General features: G+C 42.9%; 1 protein-coding gene and 1 non-coding gene across 2 annotated transcripts; both read right to left on the bottom strand.

Moving 5' to 3' along the window:
* Positions 1–1,102: 1,102 nt before the first annotated feature.
* On the bottom strand, positions 1,103–12,058 carry depdc1a (DEP domain containing 1a). The gene is made up of 12 exons (XM_071914264.2): positions 11,931–12,058; positions 10,557–10,822; positions 10,299–10,443; positions 9,952–10,082; positions 9,540–9,670; positions 9,046–9,093; positions 8,426–8,563; positions 6,192–7,241; positions 4,586–4,758; positions 2,225–2,401; positions 1,351–1,557; positions 1,103–1,240 (listed from the first exon to the last, which is right to left on the bottom strand). The coding sequence occupies exons 1-12, from the start codon at positions 11,976–11,978 to the stop codon at positions 1,103–1,105; spliced, it is 2,652 nt and encodes an 883-aa protein (XP_071770365.2). The 5' UTR covers positions 11,979–12,058.
* Positions 12,059–19,510: 7,452 nt separating this feature from the next.
* trnah-gug (transfer RNA histidin (anticodon GUG)) lies at positions 19,511–19,582 on the bottom strand. Its single transcript has one exon. It is a non-coding gene; the product is annotated as a tRNA-His (tRNA).
* Positions 19,583–20,179: the final 597 nt, after the last annotated feature.

The raw sequence follows: 20,179 nt of genomic DNA, 5'->3' as shown, positions 1-20,179 counted from the left end.
ATCAAGACAAGATGTACCAACATAAGAAATAAAAGAAACCGGAATCAGGAACAGGATCTTCATTAGAAATGAATGAGAGGTGTGTATGACAATCTGAAATCCGGAAAATCTGGGAAAAACTAAAATCTCATCCCTGAACGAGCTAAAACAAGAAAATAAACGATATCCCTTTAATCGCATCACACACACAGGAATAAACTACAGTGGAAGCAAAAAAAAGGCGAAAAGATAAGAATAGCAAAACATAAAATGAGAGAAAGAAAAGGAAAGGTTCAGTAGCAAAACTGGAGAGCATTTTAAATAAAAACGCATCAACGCATAAAATGTTAAGTATAGTATAATATAATAAAAAAAAAACCAGTTAACATAAAAAGAAACACATTTCAAGCAAAGACTCGTATCTAGTGCTGCTCCCAATAACATCATTCATATATAAATTAAGAAAGCTATCGTCTAATCGTTCCCACATGGACCAGTGGTCTCTGAGATGCATACTTCTCTCCCAAATGTCAAGCTGAAGCTTGCTCACACACACACACACACACACACACACACACACACACACACACACACACACAAGCTAGCAGTAGAGGCAGAAGACAGACAGCAGATGAGAAAGAAAATGGGGGAAGTGAGGAAATCAGACAGACAATGCTAAATAATAATAATACAAAAAAAACATTTTACAACATCTACTTCCTAAAAAATACATGTTGAAATCGGTAATTGATGTGAACTGCTCCAAAGAGCTACTGGTCCGTTCACCTGCCTTCATGTTACCCAGCTGCCAACACACATATATACACACTAACACACACACACACACACACTCACATACGCGCAAATAGAAGTCTCCCAGGCTGCATCCATCCTGCACTAGCTCTTCATATTAAAACACACAAAATGTGACAGTGGATTACCAGAATTTCCGACGTGACAAGTAAATGTTAGCCAGCACATTCCTTGTGCCTTCTAACAGCTGAAAAACGGAACAACATTTTCCAAAATCTCCTCTCAGGAGTGCAGTTACAGTTCAGGTGTCGTCTAGCGAGCGTGCAGTGAAGACTGGGGCGTCTGCAGTGGGGACACTTGCGTAGTTGGTTCAGCTCCTGATGCTGAAAGCTTTGGTCTTTCTGATGCTGAGGAGGGGTGGTTTAATCTTTGGTTTGCTGTCCTGCTTGTCCTCTCTGTCTGAGGAGGGGAACCGGCGACTGTAGATGTCTGGGTACTGCTTCTGGAACTGAAGCGAATAAAAGACGACGAATGAATTTCAATACCACTTAAACAAAGGTTAAACAGTTTGTTTTTCTGCCCTGTTTGAATGGAGCCGACTGAGCGTTGAGGGCTTACCTGCTTGAGCTTCTTACGTCTGTCTTTCTCGCTGATGTTTTGGTTGGTCAGCAGGATCTCCAGCAGCTCCTCCATGGCCTTCTGGGACGACGTCATCCTCTGCTGTTCAAACTCGGCGCTGCTTATCTGGCGGCAGAAGGCGTGGAGGGGCACCGGGACGGTAGCCGGATCGCCGCCGCCAATACTGCAGACGCTGCCAGCCGGGACCTGCCGGGAGAGACGAGGGTCAAAAAGATCTGTGTGCGGCATTGGTGGCATTTTCCACATGCAAGTCAAGAGCCTGTGGTCAGCTGCACCAATCAGAAGTAGTGCATTAACATTAGAGCCAATCCCGGCTCAGTTGGCTTGGTCCAAGTCGGTGGCGCAGTTGTAAATTACTGGCTACTGCATGATTTTGAACCAATGATATATTTAATGGTCAAACAATCATAAAACCCCAAATAGGAGGAAATCTTTATGTTAGAGCTCAATTAATAAACAATTCATTGACTTATTCGTGGTTTTACTGGCATTAGATTTGCATTAGTGTGTGTTGCGTCTGGTCACCACTTAAACATTTCAAAACTGTAACAAGGTAAATGTATGTATGAGTTCGCAGCTATACGTTTAGTTGAACTGTTGTGTGTGTGTAAATCACTCAAATGCGCATTTCTGTATATATAAGTAGCAGAAATGGCAATGTGTGTACATGGCATAGGTATGTGTGTGTAAAACTATATGTTGCAATGGCCAATTTAGGTATATGTTTTTGTGCTGTAGGTATTTGCGTGTATCTAAATGTATGTGTATGTAAATGTATATCTGTATACTCCAAAGGATGCGATGGTGCATATACTGTACATGCTAAGGTGTGTGTGTGTGTGTGTGTTTGTACCTGGACTGTGCGTAGATACCGTATGTGGTCAGTGACAGCATTGAGCAGGTACTCTGGGACTGAGAGGATGCTGTGTTGATGGTCCATTAGAAATGACACCAGTCTAGTAGCCAACAGCTCGTCCAAATCACACTCCTCAGCGCTGCCCAGAATGCAGCCTGAAAACGTATGAACCATCTGGAACAGGAACGACAGGCAAACAACATACACATACATAACATTGTTAATGACATCCATATGAATTTGCGGTAGAATTTTGTTTATCTGACATCTGAACTGACTGGTTGCATGGAAGAGCACAATGAACAAACCACGTAAAAATATATCACAATACAGTTCTTTGAATTTCCTTATTGGTATATGTGACCAAAAAGGTTTTGGCAGTAAATTAGTCTGTACAGGACATTTTGAAGTCTGTGTGCATGCTTGCTTCAGATACAGTGCTCCATATAATATGGCAACATACATCTGTGTTCACATTTGCAATTTGTAAATAGACAGAGGTTGGACGTTGCAGTTTCCAGTTAAAGGCAGTCATTTTAGCTAAATGCTGTGGTTCTATGCTTGCTGCCTTTTAGGCTGTGAGGCTTTTCATGGCGACATTATGGAGGATACTGTCGAAATATCAGCTGCCAACTTGTTAGTTCTCAAAGACACTACTGCAACATGGCACACATTGTGCATCCTGGCCAAATGCTGCCTTCAAGTGCTCCTTGTAAACTAATAAATCTGGAAGTCATCAACACAACCAGGCACGCTGGAACTACTTTCTGAAAGGGGGTGCTGTATGTGTATTTTTTTTTTCGGAAGGGGGCGGGGGGGGGGGGGGAGCATCTTTATTGTTATTCTAGTCTCATACGTTGCCAAAAATTGACCGTCTCTGTATACACCTTAGTCGCATTTCTTGAACTGTAATCAAGTTGCGCATGTGTCCAGCTCACCATGTGTAGGTAAAAGGTAATTGTAGTCTGTATTGGGCTACATTAGGGGGTTATTCTGACCAATATCTGTCATCCACAGCAGTTTGTAGGATATATTTTGGTTGATGAAATCGCTATATCCACCCAAAGGCGGCTTGAGAGTTATGTGTGTTCCACCTGCAGCCTCAAATTTGAATGATGTAGTGCGCATTTTCAAAGCGCTGCGCAATTATGCACACCTCAACCAATGTAGGTACCTTGATTAAATATTGCACAACCAGCACCAGGCTCTTGCAAAATAGGTACAAACGTCTGTGTTTTTGTGCGCACCAAGCTGGTAGGCTATTCCAAACAGCTTCCAAGTTTCTACAGTACAAATCATCATGAATACAGGAGACGGACGGTGACGGAGTCACGCTGGACACAGCGGCTCAGCTCCATCCAAACACACCGCAACAACTGCATAGTAGAGCCTAAAGCATGGCATTTTGTAATTGTAATAAAGACAGACATAAGGCTGCGACGAACAACATGACGTGGTAGAGCAGAATTATGGCTGTGGTTGTTTTGATTAAATTTGAAAGTGGCGAGACAGGAAACAAGTTATTTTTATCAAAAAATATATACAGTATATCCCATTTCTACAATTCTCTCTGGATAATCAAACTAAGTGTTTCAGTCACGTAAACGGGATTATTCTGGGGAGTTGTCAGTTTATGCAATCATGCAAATGGCTTAATCAGACTATTGCTTTAATCGCAGTATTGGCAATAGTCGCATTATTGTGCGCCTGTAAACATAGTCTCGGTATGTGAAGTGCTTTGAGCAGGAGAAAGGCTTACCATTTCTTACAGTCTATGCAGAGAGGCTATATAAGATCATGCACATAACGTAATGCTATGGAAACATATTTATTGTAAGGAAATGTTGAAGTAAGAAATGAAAGTTTAAGCACCATTTTTTTTATTTTTAAAAAAGTTAGGTGCAGTAAGGGGAAGCTGTCAATAGGGGGTGCTGCCGCACCCCCCGCACCCCTACTTTCAATGTCTATGAATACAACTTGTCAACATTCACAGGCTTTGGGTCAGAAATAACTAAATGGACCCCGTTACAAAATGTGTTTTTTGGTGGCTGATTTCTTTAGAAATCAGGCAGTACAGTACTTCCAAGTTCTCCACACCCTAAATGTCACATCTAGGCAACTTAGGTATCATCGACTCTCCCATTTGCATTTACCACTTTATTGGGTTGTCTATGTGTGCTTAATTCTTAATTTTGCTATTTCTGGCAACAAAAATCTATCAATGCATAACATGCCTCACAGGACCTTGTGGCGTTTCTATCTTCTATCAAACAAAACCACGGATAGACAAAGCTTGTTAGTTCTAGAGAAGGGTGCAATGTTGGAAAAACCGCCCGGAAGGACGGCTTGGTTCCTCACCAGCATTCGGGTGCCGATGACGTGGTGGAGGCGGGGCATGTCCACGTTCTGGCTGATGCGGGACATCATCCTCATGAGGAGCTGCAGCCTCCTGCGGGAGGCGGGGGGGAGGAGGAGGGTGCACAGCTGCAGGGCCTCGATGGCCACGCGCTCACACTGAGGCTGGAGAAGGCCTACACACACACACACACACACAGTATCACACAGTAACAATGATGACGACAGGTGAAATAGAAGTCAGTACAGAACCAGCAGTAGAATCAATCACTGAATATTAGCACTGATTCACTCTTCACAGCAACATTCATCCATCACTGCTACATCACATTCACTAGGATGGATGAATGAATGGATGGATGGATGGATAAAAAGATAGTCAACTACAGCAATGGCGTAAGAGGAGTAATGTCAGTTAAGATTTCTAAATATAGGATTTTCTCTATTGCAATATGCTACTATAATTTGAGTGCAGTTAAAATTAGTTGCAGCAACACACTAGATTTGTAGCTGAGGCTCTTACGCAGAGCGACTTACAAGGAATGAGTGAGGGGTTCAGAGTCTTGCTCAAGGACACATGATTATTGATGGACACATACTGACAGCGGGGATTGACCTTTGACCTTTTCTGTTAAGGCCCTGGTATAGGCTACTTGCTGCAAATTTTGGGAGGTTTGTTCAAACAAAAGGAAAAATGAAGCGCTGCAAAATTGAATAGGTGTGGGCCGAACTATTCAAATTCTTTGCACACCAGCCCCCACTGTGTGATCATCAGCAGTTGGTCTAAAATAGTTGAGTAGTTATATTGCCTTGTGGAGAAGTGTCTCCTTTTCCAGTTTATTTCCTTTGTTTACATGTCTTCTACATATCTTGTTAGAGGATATCTGCACCTTTATGAACCATCAAGCTGTTTCTAAATCCTCATAGAGGATCAGAGCAAAACTATTGATCCCATTTCACTTTTTTTCACTGCATTCCGTTTTCTGCTGGTGCAAGCAACCTTTGAGATCACATAAAGTTGATTTTTAAATCATACTTATATATTGTTAATTTGCTGTGCATCAGAAATGCATTTTTTCTTACTTTTGATCGATTTTCTCATTAAAAGTTGTCCTTGAAGAGGATCCTACACATTTTCTGTTGTGAAATGGTGTACTTTTTACAGACCATAACTTTTTGACTGGATTTGAAGATGTTGGACAGTGTACACCGATTGTGGCCAGGGCAAAATGACAGTGAACTAGGCCATTTCACTCTAAACCTGAAAACTGACTGACTGTTCAATTGGCCTATGAAGAACTGTCAGTGGGTCTACAACCATGTCTAAAACATGCAGGAATATGTATATTTGGCCCTGGAAAATATCAACCTACTAACATAGGAACCTTGAGACAACACAGCAGAGTGAAAATCTCTTTTTGTCACTCTTCAACCCACTTCCACACTTCACCCTATGTCCAAGTTGAACAGGAATTGTAGTTTCTAGAGAAGGTTTCTGACTTCTAATAAAGTCTAGTACTAGGAGTGGTTAGATGTTAGATGCTGTTAGTTAGATTAGACATGTATCAACAGACAGGCAAGCAGACACACAGGTATAGAGGGATCTTACTGTTCTCAGGGTTGTGTTGGGGGGGCTGGGAGGAGCTGGTGGACAGACAGACAGGCGGTTTGAACAGTGAGACTGGTAGAAACGGCTTGGAGACATCCAGAGAGCTGAGGCAGCGCCGGGCAACAGCAGGACCAGGGAGGGTAAAGAGACTAGACGCATTGGAGGCAGGCCTGGGCCCACTGGGTCCAGCAGCAGCGTGAGACCCCGGTACTTTGGCCACACCAGACGAAGAGGAGGACCAGGAGGAGGGATGAGAGGAAGAAGAGGAGGAGGGATGGGAGGAAAAGGAGGGAGGATGGGAAGATAAGGAGTAGCGGAGCTGGTATCCGGGAGCGTTCACGTTCACACAGCTAGCCGCTCGGCCCCGCCCCCTGGTCTCCTTGGCAACTTCCTTCCTGGTCGCCGTGATGATGTCCAGACAGCTGCCGGCGCTCCGTGGCCGCAAGGGGCGGGGCCTCTGTGTGACCGACAGTGTTGTCATAGAAACGACAGACAGCCTGTTTCTGGTTTTAACTTCTGGAGCAGTCTCGCAGGAGGCGGGAGTTGCCGTGGAGACAGATGTAGAGTCCGGACTATTATGGGGTGTTGCGGTGGCAGTGCCGTTATCCTGGCTACCGTTTAAGCCTTGAGGTGCAGCGTTGTCCTGGAGCCTGTTGCTACGGACACTGGCCGCCAGGCTGTCATTGGACAGAAAGAGCTGCGGCTGGGCCAGAGGGGCGGAGTCATCCAGGATGGCCTCCAGTGAGCAGCTCCGGGGGCGGGGTCTCGTGGAACCATCCGAGCTTTGCGATTGGCTCAGGCTCAGGCAGCTGCCTCCTAACTGGCCAGCGCCTCCTTTCAGTGCCGCCAGCCGCCACTGGAGCTTGGGGCCGAACACTTCTCTCATTGGCGACTCCGTCTCATCACATGACCCCTGCCTGAGCAGCGACAGGAGGAGACACTCCGTGGAGCGGAACGACGTCTTGGCGGGAGGCGGAAGGGAGGGGGGATCGGCCTGTTTGCGCTTCCCACGCTGAGGCATAGGGGGCGCTGCAACGTAGCCACACAGCACTGATACAGGAAACAGACAGAGAGACAGACAGAGAAACAGAGAGAGAGAGACGAGTGTTGCAGGCAGAGTGTCAGTGCAGGCAGACAGGGGGAGATGGGGGGGGGGGCGGGGTGTTAGTCAGTTCAAACCTTTACTGTACATACTGGACCAACAGCGGGTCAGACAGACAACACACAGCAGACACACACCGATACACAGAGTACAGCTGCTCACCTCGCTGTTAGGGCTCAACAAACAAAAGCAACAACCAAAACCTTTGTTAGGGGTCAAAACAACAACGATAAACATCAGACGCTGTTAGAGGTCAAAGCACCCAACGATAACATCGACGTAGCAGTCTTGGCACATCAACATGCTTTTGTTGCCAGATCCCGCAGGCAATCCTGGCAGTCAGAGGGATTCTCTGTCTTGATCACAGTTTACCCTCTGACATCTGTCACACAGATGCCAGAACTGCATGTTTGCTGTTGACTTGTTTCATGATACTTTTCCTCCTTGTAGCCCATTTATGCTAGCGGTGGAGATTATGTTTGAGGTGCCAATCCCCATTCCTCCTGAAGGACATGGTGGATGGTTTACACACAGTTTTGTAGTCAAAGAGAGATTTCCACCGCATAAAGAGGCACAATCTAGCTTGGAATCTAGCTTTGGCGGGGCAACTCTGGAGGTGGCAGACTAAAATCTGTTTCAAAGCCAGATTCTTTCCAAATATACGAACAACAAGTATCTCTTGTCAGCCAGAGCTCTCTTTGAAGCTCGATGTAAAAATCCACATATTTCTTCTGAGTGTTAAAAATGTCTGGTAGAGTGGGCAGACAGAGCTGTTAATGTCACAGCACCAGTTATCATCAATGCCATGCCAAATAGTTTACATATTATCCTTGTGTAAGCGTTCTAAATTAGTGCCAGTACTGTCTGAATATGTTGCAATAGCCGTATTTTTGCTCCTAACGGTTGTTGTTTGCTTTTCAGGAATCTTCCAAGCATCTACTCCCTATTCCGCAACTCCAACCACTGCACCCAAGCCTCTCAAAAACACATTGTTTTAGGAGTATTAGGAAGTCATAAGATCACAGCTAAGCAGGGATCAAAGGTCAGCTACCATATTGAAACTCTAATTTGCACCTAGAAAGATAAAACAAATTCAAACTTGTCTAAAGGTTGTCTTGTCCACAATACCTACCCAGGACATTGATAAACAGTTCATACAGCTGGTATGTGAGTAAAGGCTGCGGGAGGCTGTAGAAGTAATCAGACACCGTTTTGAAGACGTCTCTCTCAAAGCCTGGATAGGACGGCTGTGCGCTGTCATATTTCGGCCCTGGAAATCAACAACAGGTTACTGCAGCTATGTTGGGACTGAAACAATGACATAAATCAATACAGTGTCAGTTCGGACTGAGTGTTCAAATCACATTCATAAACCAAACAGGCAGCTGCCAATAAGTCGCTTATGTTTGAGTTATCCTCATTTTACACAGAAATCAAAGAACCTACATATACTGTAATAGTCCTACTGTATATTGTAAATGTGTTGCATATCATCTCATTATATTCTAAATATTGGCTGAGATTATGATATATATGATACAATTCTGAAATGAAATTGATGTCAAATGAGTCTAATGGTTCAATGTGAAAATATAGTGTAATTGCTCTCCCCCTCCCCAATATGTGCACTGGCATCAATAGAAAAAACATAAAATAAAAACATAAAAGCAGTAATTTTCTTCCAGTTGCTCAGTATTTGGCAATGCTTTTGCGGGACAGGAGTGTATAGGACATGAGCTTGCTGCTACTCACAGTTGGCCAGGCTCTTCATGGCAGACAAAACCCAGTGGGGGAGGTCATCTGGAGAGATGATTGACAGGTTAGACCTGTTGCTAGATATATTATAGTACACATAAAACAGACCGTTCTAATCATATGTGGCATGCGGTTGATGTTTCTATCCAAAGTGCTTTAAGTCCCCGCCATGGTTGTATGGCCATTAGACAGTGCACTAGAATATCACTGTGTGCATTTCTTTGTTTTGGCTGTTTTGGCTGACACTAAAGAACAATAACAAATATTAATCAATTCTTGAAAGACTCTTGTTTTGATATTCAGGAAACCTATAGATGCGCCTCAACATAGCTGAATGGAAAGGCACCTAATTTGCATTTCAGACGTTTTTGTGTAAAATTAGCTCAACAGTTGGATGGAAATACTGATATAGACAGACAGGCAAACATGCAGGGAGAGACATGCAGTCAGGCAAGCAGATAGCCAGTCAATCTGCTAGCCGTCAGACCTACTGGTCTTGTCGTCCAGTGTGACTACTCCATGCTTGTTGACTCTGGTCATGTTATGGATGATGTTCTGTGGGTTAACATAACGCTGGTCTAACACCTCCTCCAGAGACGCAAGACCCAGAATCTTTTGTAGGCTGAAACATAACACACAAAGGTTAGTTTTACAAGGAAAATCCTCTGTTTTCGGGCCATCTTTCTTTTCTTCTGTTTTGTGTCACATATGTTCTCCTTAACTATTCTAAGGATTAGTATATAATTTGTTCTGTGACACTCTGAACAAGACTTCAACCTTTAAACCTAAGTTTATAATGCATGGCTTATAATTTGGATATAAAAAAAAAAAACATAACCATACACTGATTTGTATAAAACAAAACTTTTTACTGGGGTTTTCAACTTAATGTGTGTTTCATACTGGGTCAGGGTGATGTCTCTCCAGATTTCCTGTTCATCCTCCTGTGTCAGCTCTCGTCTCTGCTCCTGCTGCTCGCCTATTCGCTGATTCACTTCCTCTGCCTGTGCTTGGAGGGCAGGATCCACATTTTCCTGGAAGCGCGAAACAGAGCAAGAACCACAGTCAAACAATAAATGAGCTTTTAGAGTTAAACTGTACTTCCAGGCTGCCACTCTAAACAGGCATTTTGTCTTAACCTGCATGGCCGTTAGATTAAAACCAACTGACTGATTGTGTAAGTGAGTGTAAATCTATTTCGCAATACTGAGGCAATACTGAGGTAATAGTCCATGTCCAGTGTAACTCGCCTGTGTCTCCTTGTCTTGCTTCTTGGTGCTCCTGAACCTGAAGATGCCTTCCTTGTCTCTGAGGGAAAAGCTCCTCTTAATGGAGCAGGGGGCCAGACTTGGGTCTGGACAGGGAATGGGCTTCAACGGAGAGGTGGAGGGAAACCTGGAGGAAAGGAGAAGACATGGACCACTTTATTTTGTGTGGGGGAGTACAATCCACAATCCACACAGCTACCCACTGATCGGTTACCATAGTTACCCGTTTCAGTAGCTCACCTGTACAGCGTGTTGTTGTCCTCCATATCCTCTGTGCCCCAGCGACCCTTCACGTCCTCGATCACATGGTTCTTCAGGAACTTCTTCAGGAGCTGCACCGTCTGTTGCCTGGTGACGTCGGGGCCGAAATTGCTGTTGCTACAGAGCAGCTGGTGCAGCCAGTCCACGGCGGCGGTGGCGGTGAAGCAGGCGGCGTGGTGCCGGAAATTCTGCCGGTGTTTCCTGAGGGGCATACCCGCCCGAAACAGACGAGTCACCTCATTCCACTGGGAAAATACATACAGAAAGAGAGTTTAGTATAGAATATCATGTGCTTGTGGGTGGGTGGGGGTTGTGAAGGTGGTGCATGATGAAACCACATGATACCGGCTCTTGACCAATTACGGGTACCACCAACCCCCATCCAACAGTTTAGGATTATATGCAGCCTGAGCTAATCTGCTGAGTGTATTATCATATAGCCCAGAGTTGCTGATGGAGTCTGCAACAACCATGGAGCAGGATTGTGGAGATAACATGGCTGCTACTGAAAACTGAACATCCAAAATCTATAGCTTGGTGCTGTAGGATAACTTCATGAGCCTGCAGTCAATGACCCAGATGACAACTCAAATCTCACTCTGGTACCTAAACTAAAACTTTGACCTTGCTCTGGAACCCTGGTTCATGATAACATGCTCACATGCTTGCCAGGTGCTTGCATTACCCCAAGTTAATGCAGCAGTGACATTCCTCTGCCCCACAACACACATGAGTCAATCTATCTATATATATTTAATCTGCTTATTAAATGCTGTATGTTAGCATAGCATTTTCGAAGCTAGGCTGGATGACGTGGATAGGATACAGTTTATTTTTACACTACCCGTCTTAGTAGAGCTAGGGTTTCGCTGGCGTTTACGCAGATGTTAAAGTTTCAAATGGGGTAATATGGGGATGGGGGTTGACAACTCTTGTAAAATAAGGCAACTGACATATTCAAGCGTCTTATACAGAGAAAGGACTGGTCTAAATCCATTCAGAAACCCTTGGACTAGGGAATAATGTACTCTAGATTATTTCATATTTTGATTTAGGTGGCAAGAAAACACTTAAATTGGGTGGGACACGTACAGCAGGACAACTTAACCCAGCAACATTTCGGCCATTCTTACAGAGGAATTCATAAAGGCGTTATTTTAAATCATTGATGAACAGACAATACGTTACTACTACCGACTATCATTCAGCGAACGGTTAGTTAGTGCTGAATCCCAGCCGGCATTAAATTACACCACTGCCAAGTATAAGGTATAAAACTCGACTTTTCCCGACTATCATCGTTCATGTTAATTTGCCGTGTAACGTAGCTAACTAGCTAATGTGTTAGCTTACCAGTTTAGTAGCTCGGTAAGGTCCCGGGGTGATGACATGAGAACTCATTGTTACCACAAAAAACGCAGCTGTGATTTTCAAATCATCCGACACGACAAGTGCTACATATATCCATTAATCATCCAAAGATTTATAGTTGCTTTGCTAGCAGTTTGTGAATCGCTGTATTGATAACACACAGCTCTGCCCGTCTGCATTCCGTCTGTTCAAAATTACGAGCCGTGTTCTTCTGGCACGGGATTGGACGGCGTCAGGATCACGTGACTCCCCCTGAACTGAAAAGGGCGGAGATCAAAACAAACGACACAACATATGGGCCCTCAAGTGCTGTCGGAAATGTCGCAATTACGAGGTCAGCATACAAGAACGACACAGTAAAGTGGCGTGGTGATGATAATAACACCGCTCTCCGTTGTTCACACTGTACTTGGTGACTTTCTTGATGAGGGAACAGTCAGTGGCTTCAGTGTCAGCAATGCAACCAGGGAGCCTGTTCTGTCCTTTTGTTCTCCAAAACTGGTGAATGACACACGAAGGGAATTTACATTAGCATATCTCAATAGGCCTCCTCTGGAGAGCATCAGTTAAAAGGCACAAAGACACTATTAAGTAGAGCAGGGAGGAGAGACAGAGAGACAGAGGGGTTAGAGCAGAGGGAAAAACGTTTCCATAGACATGGATATGGGGAGGGGGCTTTTGCCTTTTGCTCAAGCCACTGCTATAGACATGCTAATATCTGCAACAGTACACTAAGAGTGACTGATAGAGGAATCAATGCCCCTTTTATGGATGAGATCCACTTCAATTCACATTTACTTGAATAGCTGAGGTGATCTACCACTCAACCAGACTCAGTGGAAAGCATGAGTATCCATATCAAGAATTACACAAACAAAGAATAAGTTGTTCATATTTGAAGTGAGCAAATTTGTCTTTCTGTCTAAAATGATAAATAACATGGAAGTTATAGGGGCCTTCTAACTAATGACAGCATCTTCCCCTGCTTCCTTACCAGCCCATTTGCTGAGTGCATCAATGTATGACTGATTGCTTTAAAATCTTGCAAAAATCAAATGTTGGGTGTGTACAGTACAGTCACACAGTACAGCTAAATGGCTAATACATAGATGGATCAAATCTCCACAACTGCAGGAGAGGTTTGGAAGGTGCAGACACCCAGCAATCTCATCCTGTAATATATCTGACACATTTTCCACTAAATTGATGGACATATGGCAAGCTGAATACAAGTCATGTTATTTAAATATTCTCAATTTGATACTAGAGTAGCTTTGTTGCAGTATTTCACAATCACTTACACACTGAAGTTGGTTGCATGAACAAAACATCCCAAATCATTAGCTACCAGAGAAAAGACTACTTCAACACACTTGTAAGCATTATTCACCTGTTTTCACACACATTGCAGATTTATTGAACCTTTTTTTTTTTTTGGCAAAACCTCACACACAAGTCTCCAAATCCTTAAATCAATTCTCCAAAAATATATGTTTTTAATTGGCTCTTAGATCAAAGTAACATGCTTTTACAAAGTGCAAAATGTGTAGAAGGTGATTGTTCTGAAAAAGCATATGGTTACTGATTAGTTCACTTTCATGGGAGTGTTTTTAATTAATCACACCATGTGTATAATGGATAAACTTAGGCTAGTGACAATGCCCCCAAAATTTTGAGATACCCCTACCGGAGGTAGAACAAAACACAACAATGTTTTTCCTCATCTCTCAGGTCTCCCATATATGAAATGGATTCTTGTATAAAAATATTTTACTGCAAAAATGGTTAAATTGATAGATATTGTTATACACCCCAAAACTAAAAAAGAACCAAAATATAGCCTGGCCGTATGGGAGTTGAGACATATAAACTCACGTAGATTAATAATACAAGCTCAGAGAGCTTTCAAACTTGACATGCTAGCAGTCAGAAAGTTGCTTAACCTAACAGAAAAAACTGGATGTGAATATCTTGATGCATGTAGGAAATATAGACCTATGAACACATACCTAAAATAAGCGGAAATGTAAAAAATGAATATCTATGCAGAATGTTCTCATTTACTTTGTAGTAACTCTGCCATGGATTGTCATAGAAACAAAGATGAGGGCATGTTGGAAAGGTATGGTTGTGCTGAATCCAGCAAAATGTGTAAATGTAGCTTGCATAGTCAGGGAGTTACATCACTAAATGTATGAGGTGTCCCAAACAAAAGAAAATGAAACATTGACATAATGAAGTCTCCAGTCTAACACCCATTATTATCATTATCAGGAGTGAGAAGAATATTGACAAATTCAACTCAAGCAGAAGTAATGATACTACAGAGAAAATTCACTTGAGTAAAAGTCAATGAAATTTATGAAATGTCCCAAACAAAAGAAAATGAGAAATTGATATGAAGTTTGCAGTCTTCATAAAATACACGCAAATCCAACTAAAGTATAAGTTATGCTACTGCAGAGAAAAACGTACTATGTGATTGATTTAGCTTGCCTGGCTGAGGGAAACCAAGCTCCACTCATCTGATGCTCAAGGTCATCCTCACAGCAAATCAATCAACTGAATCAAGTCTGTTTGAGTTGATCTCATGTAAAACACTTGGATCCAGCTGTAGCTATAGCTGTATCGTTGTCTTCATGGATATTTTCATAACCTGACCACGGCCGGTTTTAGCCTGCTATATTAGGGTGGGCTGGTAGAAATAATAGGTGGGCAACTTGGGCGGTAGGTAGCCCAGAGGTCAGAGAAGCAGACTAGTAGTCCGAAGATTGCCGGTTCAAATCCCTGGCCAGATGGCACAAAAATCTGGCAAAATGACAGCTGGCAACCGCAGGGTTGTCAGAGTCAAGATCAGATGCATAGTTGGGTCCAGAACCTCAATTCTGTGACCATTCTCTGGCTAAGATGTTTTGATGATTGATTTGACTTCTATGGACCTTTTATAAAAAATTTAGCCCCAGTATTAAAAATATTGTGGTCACTGCCCTTTAAGAAAATTGTTGTTACTCCCCGGTCATCACACTCTTGTAATCCTGAGGTAAAAGTATCAACATTTTCATGGTATTTTTATCATTATATGTTGCTATTTCCTTAATGTTCCCACCCAGTTAGGCAAAAATAAAATGAAAATTGAATCACATTTCATAATCTTAAATTGTATTTGTTAATAAAGGCTAATCAAATTTCATATTTGCTAGCTTGATCACAATCGCTACCAGTTGCTAACTTTAGCTGTCACACACACACACACACGCACGCACACACAGCATTAATAGTGTGTGTGTTTGTTTCATATATATTCATATAACTACACATGTGCACACTAACACACACACACACACACACATACACACACAGCTAAAGTTAGTAACTGGTAGTGATTTTGATCACATTTTAACATTGTGCCAACCAACCCCGTGATGGGGCTGGTTGGCACAAATGCACAACATGACTTTAATCACGAATCACCTAATTTTAGAAAACATTTGTGTATAGTATATACAAATTGTATGACATTATCAACATAAAGTACATGATTTAATTAGACTTTTTGGGAATTGCCTCTGTTGAAATAAGCACCAATTGTGTTTCTATGACAATCCATGGCAGAGTTACTACAAAGTAAATCAGAATCAGAATCAGGTTTATTGCCAAGTAAAGTTCACAATACAAGGAATTTGCCTTGGTATGTAGTTGCATACAATAAACATGGAGAAAAATAAGAAAGTAGAAGTAAAAAAACACAAGTACTGCAAGTCAAAAAGTCAACAACATAAATATAAAAAACAAAAAGAGATATTTACAATACAGAATATGAAAAAAATATAATACAAAAATGTGCAATATATCTGCTATTAAAGTGAAATGGAAAAGCTGTACAGTTAGTGCAGGAATGTGCAAAATATTGACCAGAGGAATGTTCACTGTACAGAATGCATAAATGTAACGCATTGAGTCAGATGTGTAGACTGTACGTTAATGTAACGTGTAGTGCCTATGGGGGGAGGGGATAAGGGTCCATGTCAGTGGGGATCCCGGGCCTTGTTGATGAGGCCAGCTGCAGACGGGAAGAAACTGTTCTTGTGGTGTGAGGTTTTGGTCCTGATGGACCGCAGCCTCCTGCCAGAGGGGAGTTTTTCAAAAAGTTTGTATCCAGGGTGGGAGGGGTCGTCCACAATCTTTCCTGCTCACCTCAGGGTCCTGGAGGCGTACAGGTCCTGGAGAGATGGCAGATTGCAGCCAATCACCTTCTCAGCGGAGCGAATGATACGCTGCAGTCTGCTCTTGTCCTTGGCAGTAGCAGCAGCGTACCAGATGGTGATGGAGGGGGTGAGGATGGACTCAACGATGGAGGTGTAGAAGTGCGCCATCATCGTCTTTGGCAGGTTGAACTTCCTCAGCTGCCGCAGGAAGTACATCCTCTGTTGTGCTTTTTTGGTGAGGGAGCTGATGTTCAGCTCCCACTTGAGGTCCTGGGTAATGATGGAGCCCAGGAAGCTGAAGGACACCGCAGTGTTGACTGGGGAGTCTCTCAGGGTGATGCGGGTGAGTGGGGCCGGGTTCTTCCTGAAGTCCACAACCATCTCCACTGTCTTTACAGCGTTGAGCTCTAGGTTGTTCAGTCCGCACCAGGACACCAGGCGGTCGATCTCCCGCCTGTAGGCTGACTCATCCCCACCAGAGATGAGCCCAATGAGGGTGGTGTCGTCCGCAAACTTCAAGAGCTTGACAGACTGGTGACTGGAGGTGCAGCTGTTGGTGTACAGGGAGAAGAGTAGAGGGGAAAGAACGCAGCCTTGAGGGGAACCGGTGCTGATGGTCCGGGAGTCAGAGACGTGTTTTGCCAGCTTCACGTGCTGCTTCCTGTCCGACAGGAAGTCTGTGATCCACCTGCAGGTGGAGTCAGGCACGCTCAGCTGGGACAGCTTGTCCTGTAGCAGAGCCGGGATGATCGTGTTAAAGGCAGAGCTGAAGTCCACAAACAGGATCCTGGCGTAGGTTCCTGAGGAGTCCAGGTGCTGGAGGATGAAGTGGAGGGCCATGTTTACTGCATCGTCTACAGACCTGTTGGCTCTGTAGGCGAACTGCAGGGGGTCCAGGAATGGGTCAGTGATGTTTTTGAGGTGTGACAGCACAAGGCGCTCAAATGACTTCATCACCACAGAGGTCAGGGCGACGGGTCTGAGAACATTCTGCATAGATATTCATTTTTTACATTTCCGCTTATTTTAGGTATGTGTTCATAGGTCTATATTTCCTACATGCATCAAGATATTCACATCCAGTTTTTTCTGTTAGGTTAAGCAACTTTCTGACTGCTAGCATGTCAAGTTTGAAAGCTCTCTGAGCTTGTATTATTAATCTACGTGAGTTTATATGTCTCAACTCCCATACGGCCAGGCTATATTTTGGTTCTTTTTTAGTTTTGGGGTGTATAACAATATCTATCAATTTAACCATTTTTGCAGTATTTTTATACAAGAATCCATTTCATATATGGGAGACCTTAGAGATGAGGGAAAACATTGTTGTGTTTTGTTCTACCTCCGGTAGGCGTATCTCTAAAAAACTAAAGCCCTTTTTGACAGTTAGTCACTAGGCTAACTGTAGTGTTTCTGTGTTTGATGGCTTGAGTGCCATCTGAAGGCAAGGTTTGATTTTGGCTGGAGTTTTGAATGACAGTACTTTCTTAATAAAAGCATGTGGTTTACCAGTGCTTCATGAAGAGATTGTAGAGTTTTGTGGGGAAAGGTTCAATAAATCTGTATCTTGTGTGAAAACAGGTGAATAGTGCTTATAGATTTGTTGAAACAATACTTTTGTCAGCTGATGTAAGCAGTTTCAGTGTGTTAGCAACTGTGAAAAACTGTAGGCTTAGTTGAAGTAACAGTGCTTCCACTTAGAGAGTGAGTAGAGTATTTATTTACTCCATCTCTGAGACGGGCAGGGGCCAAGTTCTATAAAAGACCAGTTTTTGGGCTGTCCAGGTGGCTCTGTTGGATAAATAAAAACCCCAAAAAATAATCTTTAAAAGGGAACTTCCTCAGAAATGCTAGAGGGCATGAAGACTTTTAAAATCTCATTTCAGGTGAGTTTTGTACAGTGGCATGTACATACCCTTTCAAGGGAGGAATCTGATCTCTCATTGAGATTAATATGCAATCCAATCTAAAATGAATTGCAATCGCGAAATTGATCAATTTTCAAATGTCAAATAGGACCCTACCAAAATAGTTTCTTTGTTTAGCAAGATAGTTTCCATTTTTTCCATTTATATACAAAATATCTAGTGTTGGGATACAGCAACTGAAGTTTCCACTTTCATAAGTTGCACTATTCTATCAATAAGAGTCAGTGGTTTTTGTGAAACTGCACTAGGCTGCTAAACGTGAAGAGGCATTTTGAGAATCATATTCATGGATAGTTTGACTTGCTATTTTAAAAAATATGGCCCATGTTCAGAGAAAGTAATCATCCAGTCAATAGTGTGAAAATTAGACTAGTGAGTTATGTCAGCTAAGGTTTAAAATTGTGTTTCCAGGCCCTAATGATTCTTCTAATGCAGTCTAATGCAGGCATCTCAGAATGTGGGACAGTTTTTCCATCTGAAGGAGCTCCACACAACTTATCTACACTCACTGTTTTATCATTTTATGGAGAGGATGAAAACATGCATGTGGCCTTAAATGCTCACTGCTGACCAGTGTAAACTGTTGACGATTGGTAAGACATGTGCACCAGGTTTCAATGCCCTACATATAGTAGAAATACTGTGGTAGGCTATTAAATGCCCTTCAGACTGGTTATAAGCAGCTTTCAGCCCATAGCTGCTCAGCTGATCGGTGTCAGCAATGCAACCTTTAGAAACACTATCTAGGTGTTTCAATCTGAAAAGCGCTCCTAGGAAAAAAAGGTTCCAGCCCATGTGCATTAGATCACCAAGATTGTTCACGATTACTAGTGACGGTCCAGCACTTTCATGTCAAAAAATTGTGTTACAGAAGAAAAGTTCAGCTCCAAGGCAACCCCAACTCCCTGAACACCCCCCCTCCCTTAACCCCACCTGACACCTATGCCCATACAGAACTCCTGGGCAAGGCTGCCCCCAGCTGGCCATGATGGGAACTTGCAGTTTGGAAAGCTCTGTGGGCATTAGTTACTTTGTTTTAAGCTTCTACCTACCACCATTGACTCTCTCTCTGTAAATATCTATGTGTGTGTCCCTGGTGGGAGGTATATAAATATATATGAGAATGTAAGAGAACAGACAAGGAACACTGGACATCTCCAGAGCTTTTATGATTTGTTGAAATTAAACATAAAACACAAAACTTTTTTTTTTTTTTTAAACCAACTGGTCATACCATTACCATCAGTTAGACTAGTAGCTGACGAGTTGAAAGAGGTATCTAGTTATTTAATCCAGTGTTTCAGCCAGTAGTAATGCAGGTTTGGTTTGTTACTTGGAGGTATTCAGTGTATAATTGCGGAATATGAGCACTTATTGTTCCATATTTTACTGTACAACACAGACTTTTAGGTGTGCCTCGTCAAAACACTGCCGTGACCCGGATTCGAACCGGGGTTGCTGCGGCCACAACGCAGAGTACTAACCACTATACGATCACGGCGAGCTATGTGTTGGATACCTTTGTACTTCATCTATCAGCTTACTGTCCTAAGAGAACGCTCCAGCCACAGTTATTAAAAAGGTTTTAGTCGAGGAAATAATGTCGGAATGGTAAATCAACCTGATGTTCAGAATTCTGTATATGTAGAGATGAAATGAGGTGAGCATAAAGATAGCAAATACTGCAATACATTTAGTCAGTCTAGGTCGCGCTTTAACAATACATTCGGCTTGGGTGTAACTTTGGTCCAAATAAGTGAGAGGAGATGCTCTGTGTTGGTAGTACCCAAAAAGGGGACAGAGTGATACCTCACTATTTTCCGCCTCTCCGACAAGAGTGACCGCGAGGGCGCGACTTATGGCAGTTTAAATACGTAGTCGATATCCGATTGGCTGAGAGTTGTTATTGAAAGCGATTCAAGCTATTCTCTTCGACCATTGGACCAGACGTAGCCATCCCTCGCCTACCATTGGTTGACTAAACAACACGTCCAAATTTGAAACTGGGCGTCTCTGAGCGTGTTGTTGAGTGAAACGTGTTTTAACGTTAGCAAGTAAGTTAGTACGCAGGGCAAAGCCAGTTAACATTAGTCGCAAA

The sequence above is a fragment of the Centroberyx gerrardi genome, chromosome 9 (genome assembly GCF_048128805.1).
Source record: "Centroberyx gerrardi isolate f3 chromosome 9, fCenGer3.hap1.cur.20231027, whole genome shotgun sequence".
NCBI classification, from domain to species: Eukaryota; Metazoa; Chordata; class Actinopteri; order Beryciformes; family Berycidae; genus Centroberyx; species Centroberyx gerrardi.
Note: the sequence above shows the minus strand (reverse complement) of the source record. Positions and strands in the feature narration are given on the sequence as shown.

Excerpts from the sequence above, each read along its gene's own strand:
- depdc1a (XM_071914264.2), bottom strand. The coding sequence starts at position 11,978 with ATGAGTTCTCATGTCATCACCCCGGGACCTTACCGAGCTACTAAACTG. Across the intron at positions 8,564-9,045 it reads CATGAAGAGCCTGGCCAACT|GGCCGAAATATGACAGCGCA; the intron begins GTGAGTAGCAGC and ends GTTGATTTCCAG. Across the intron at positions 4,759-6,191 it reads CCAACACAACCCTGAGAACA|GCCTTCTCCAGCCTCAGTGT; the intron begins GTAAGATCCCTC and ends GTGTGTGTGTAG.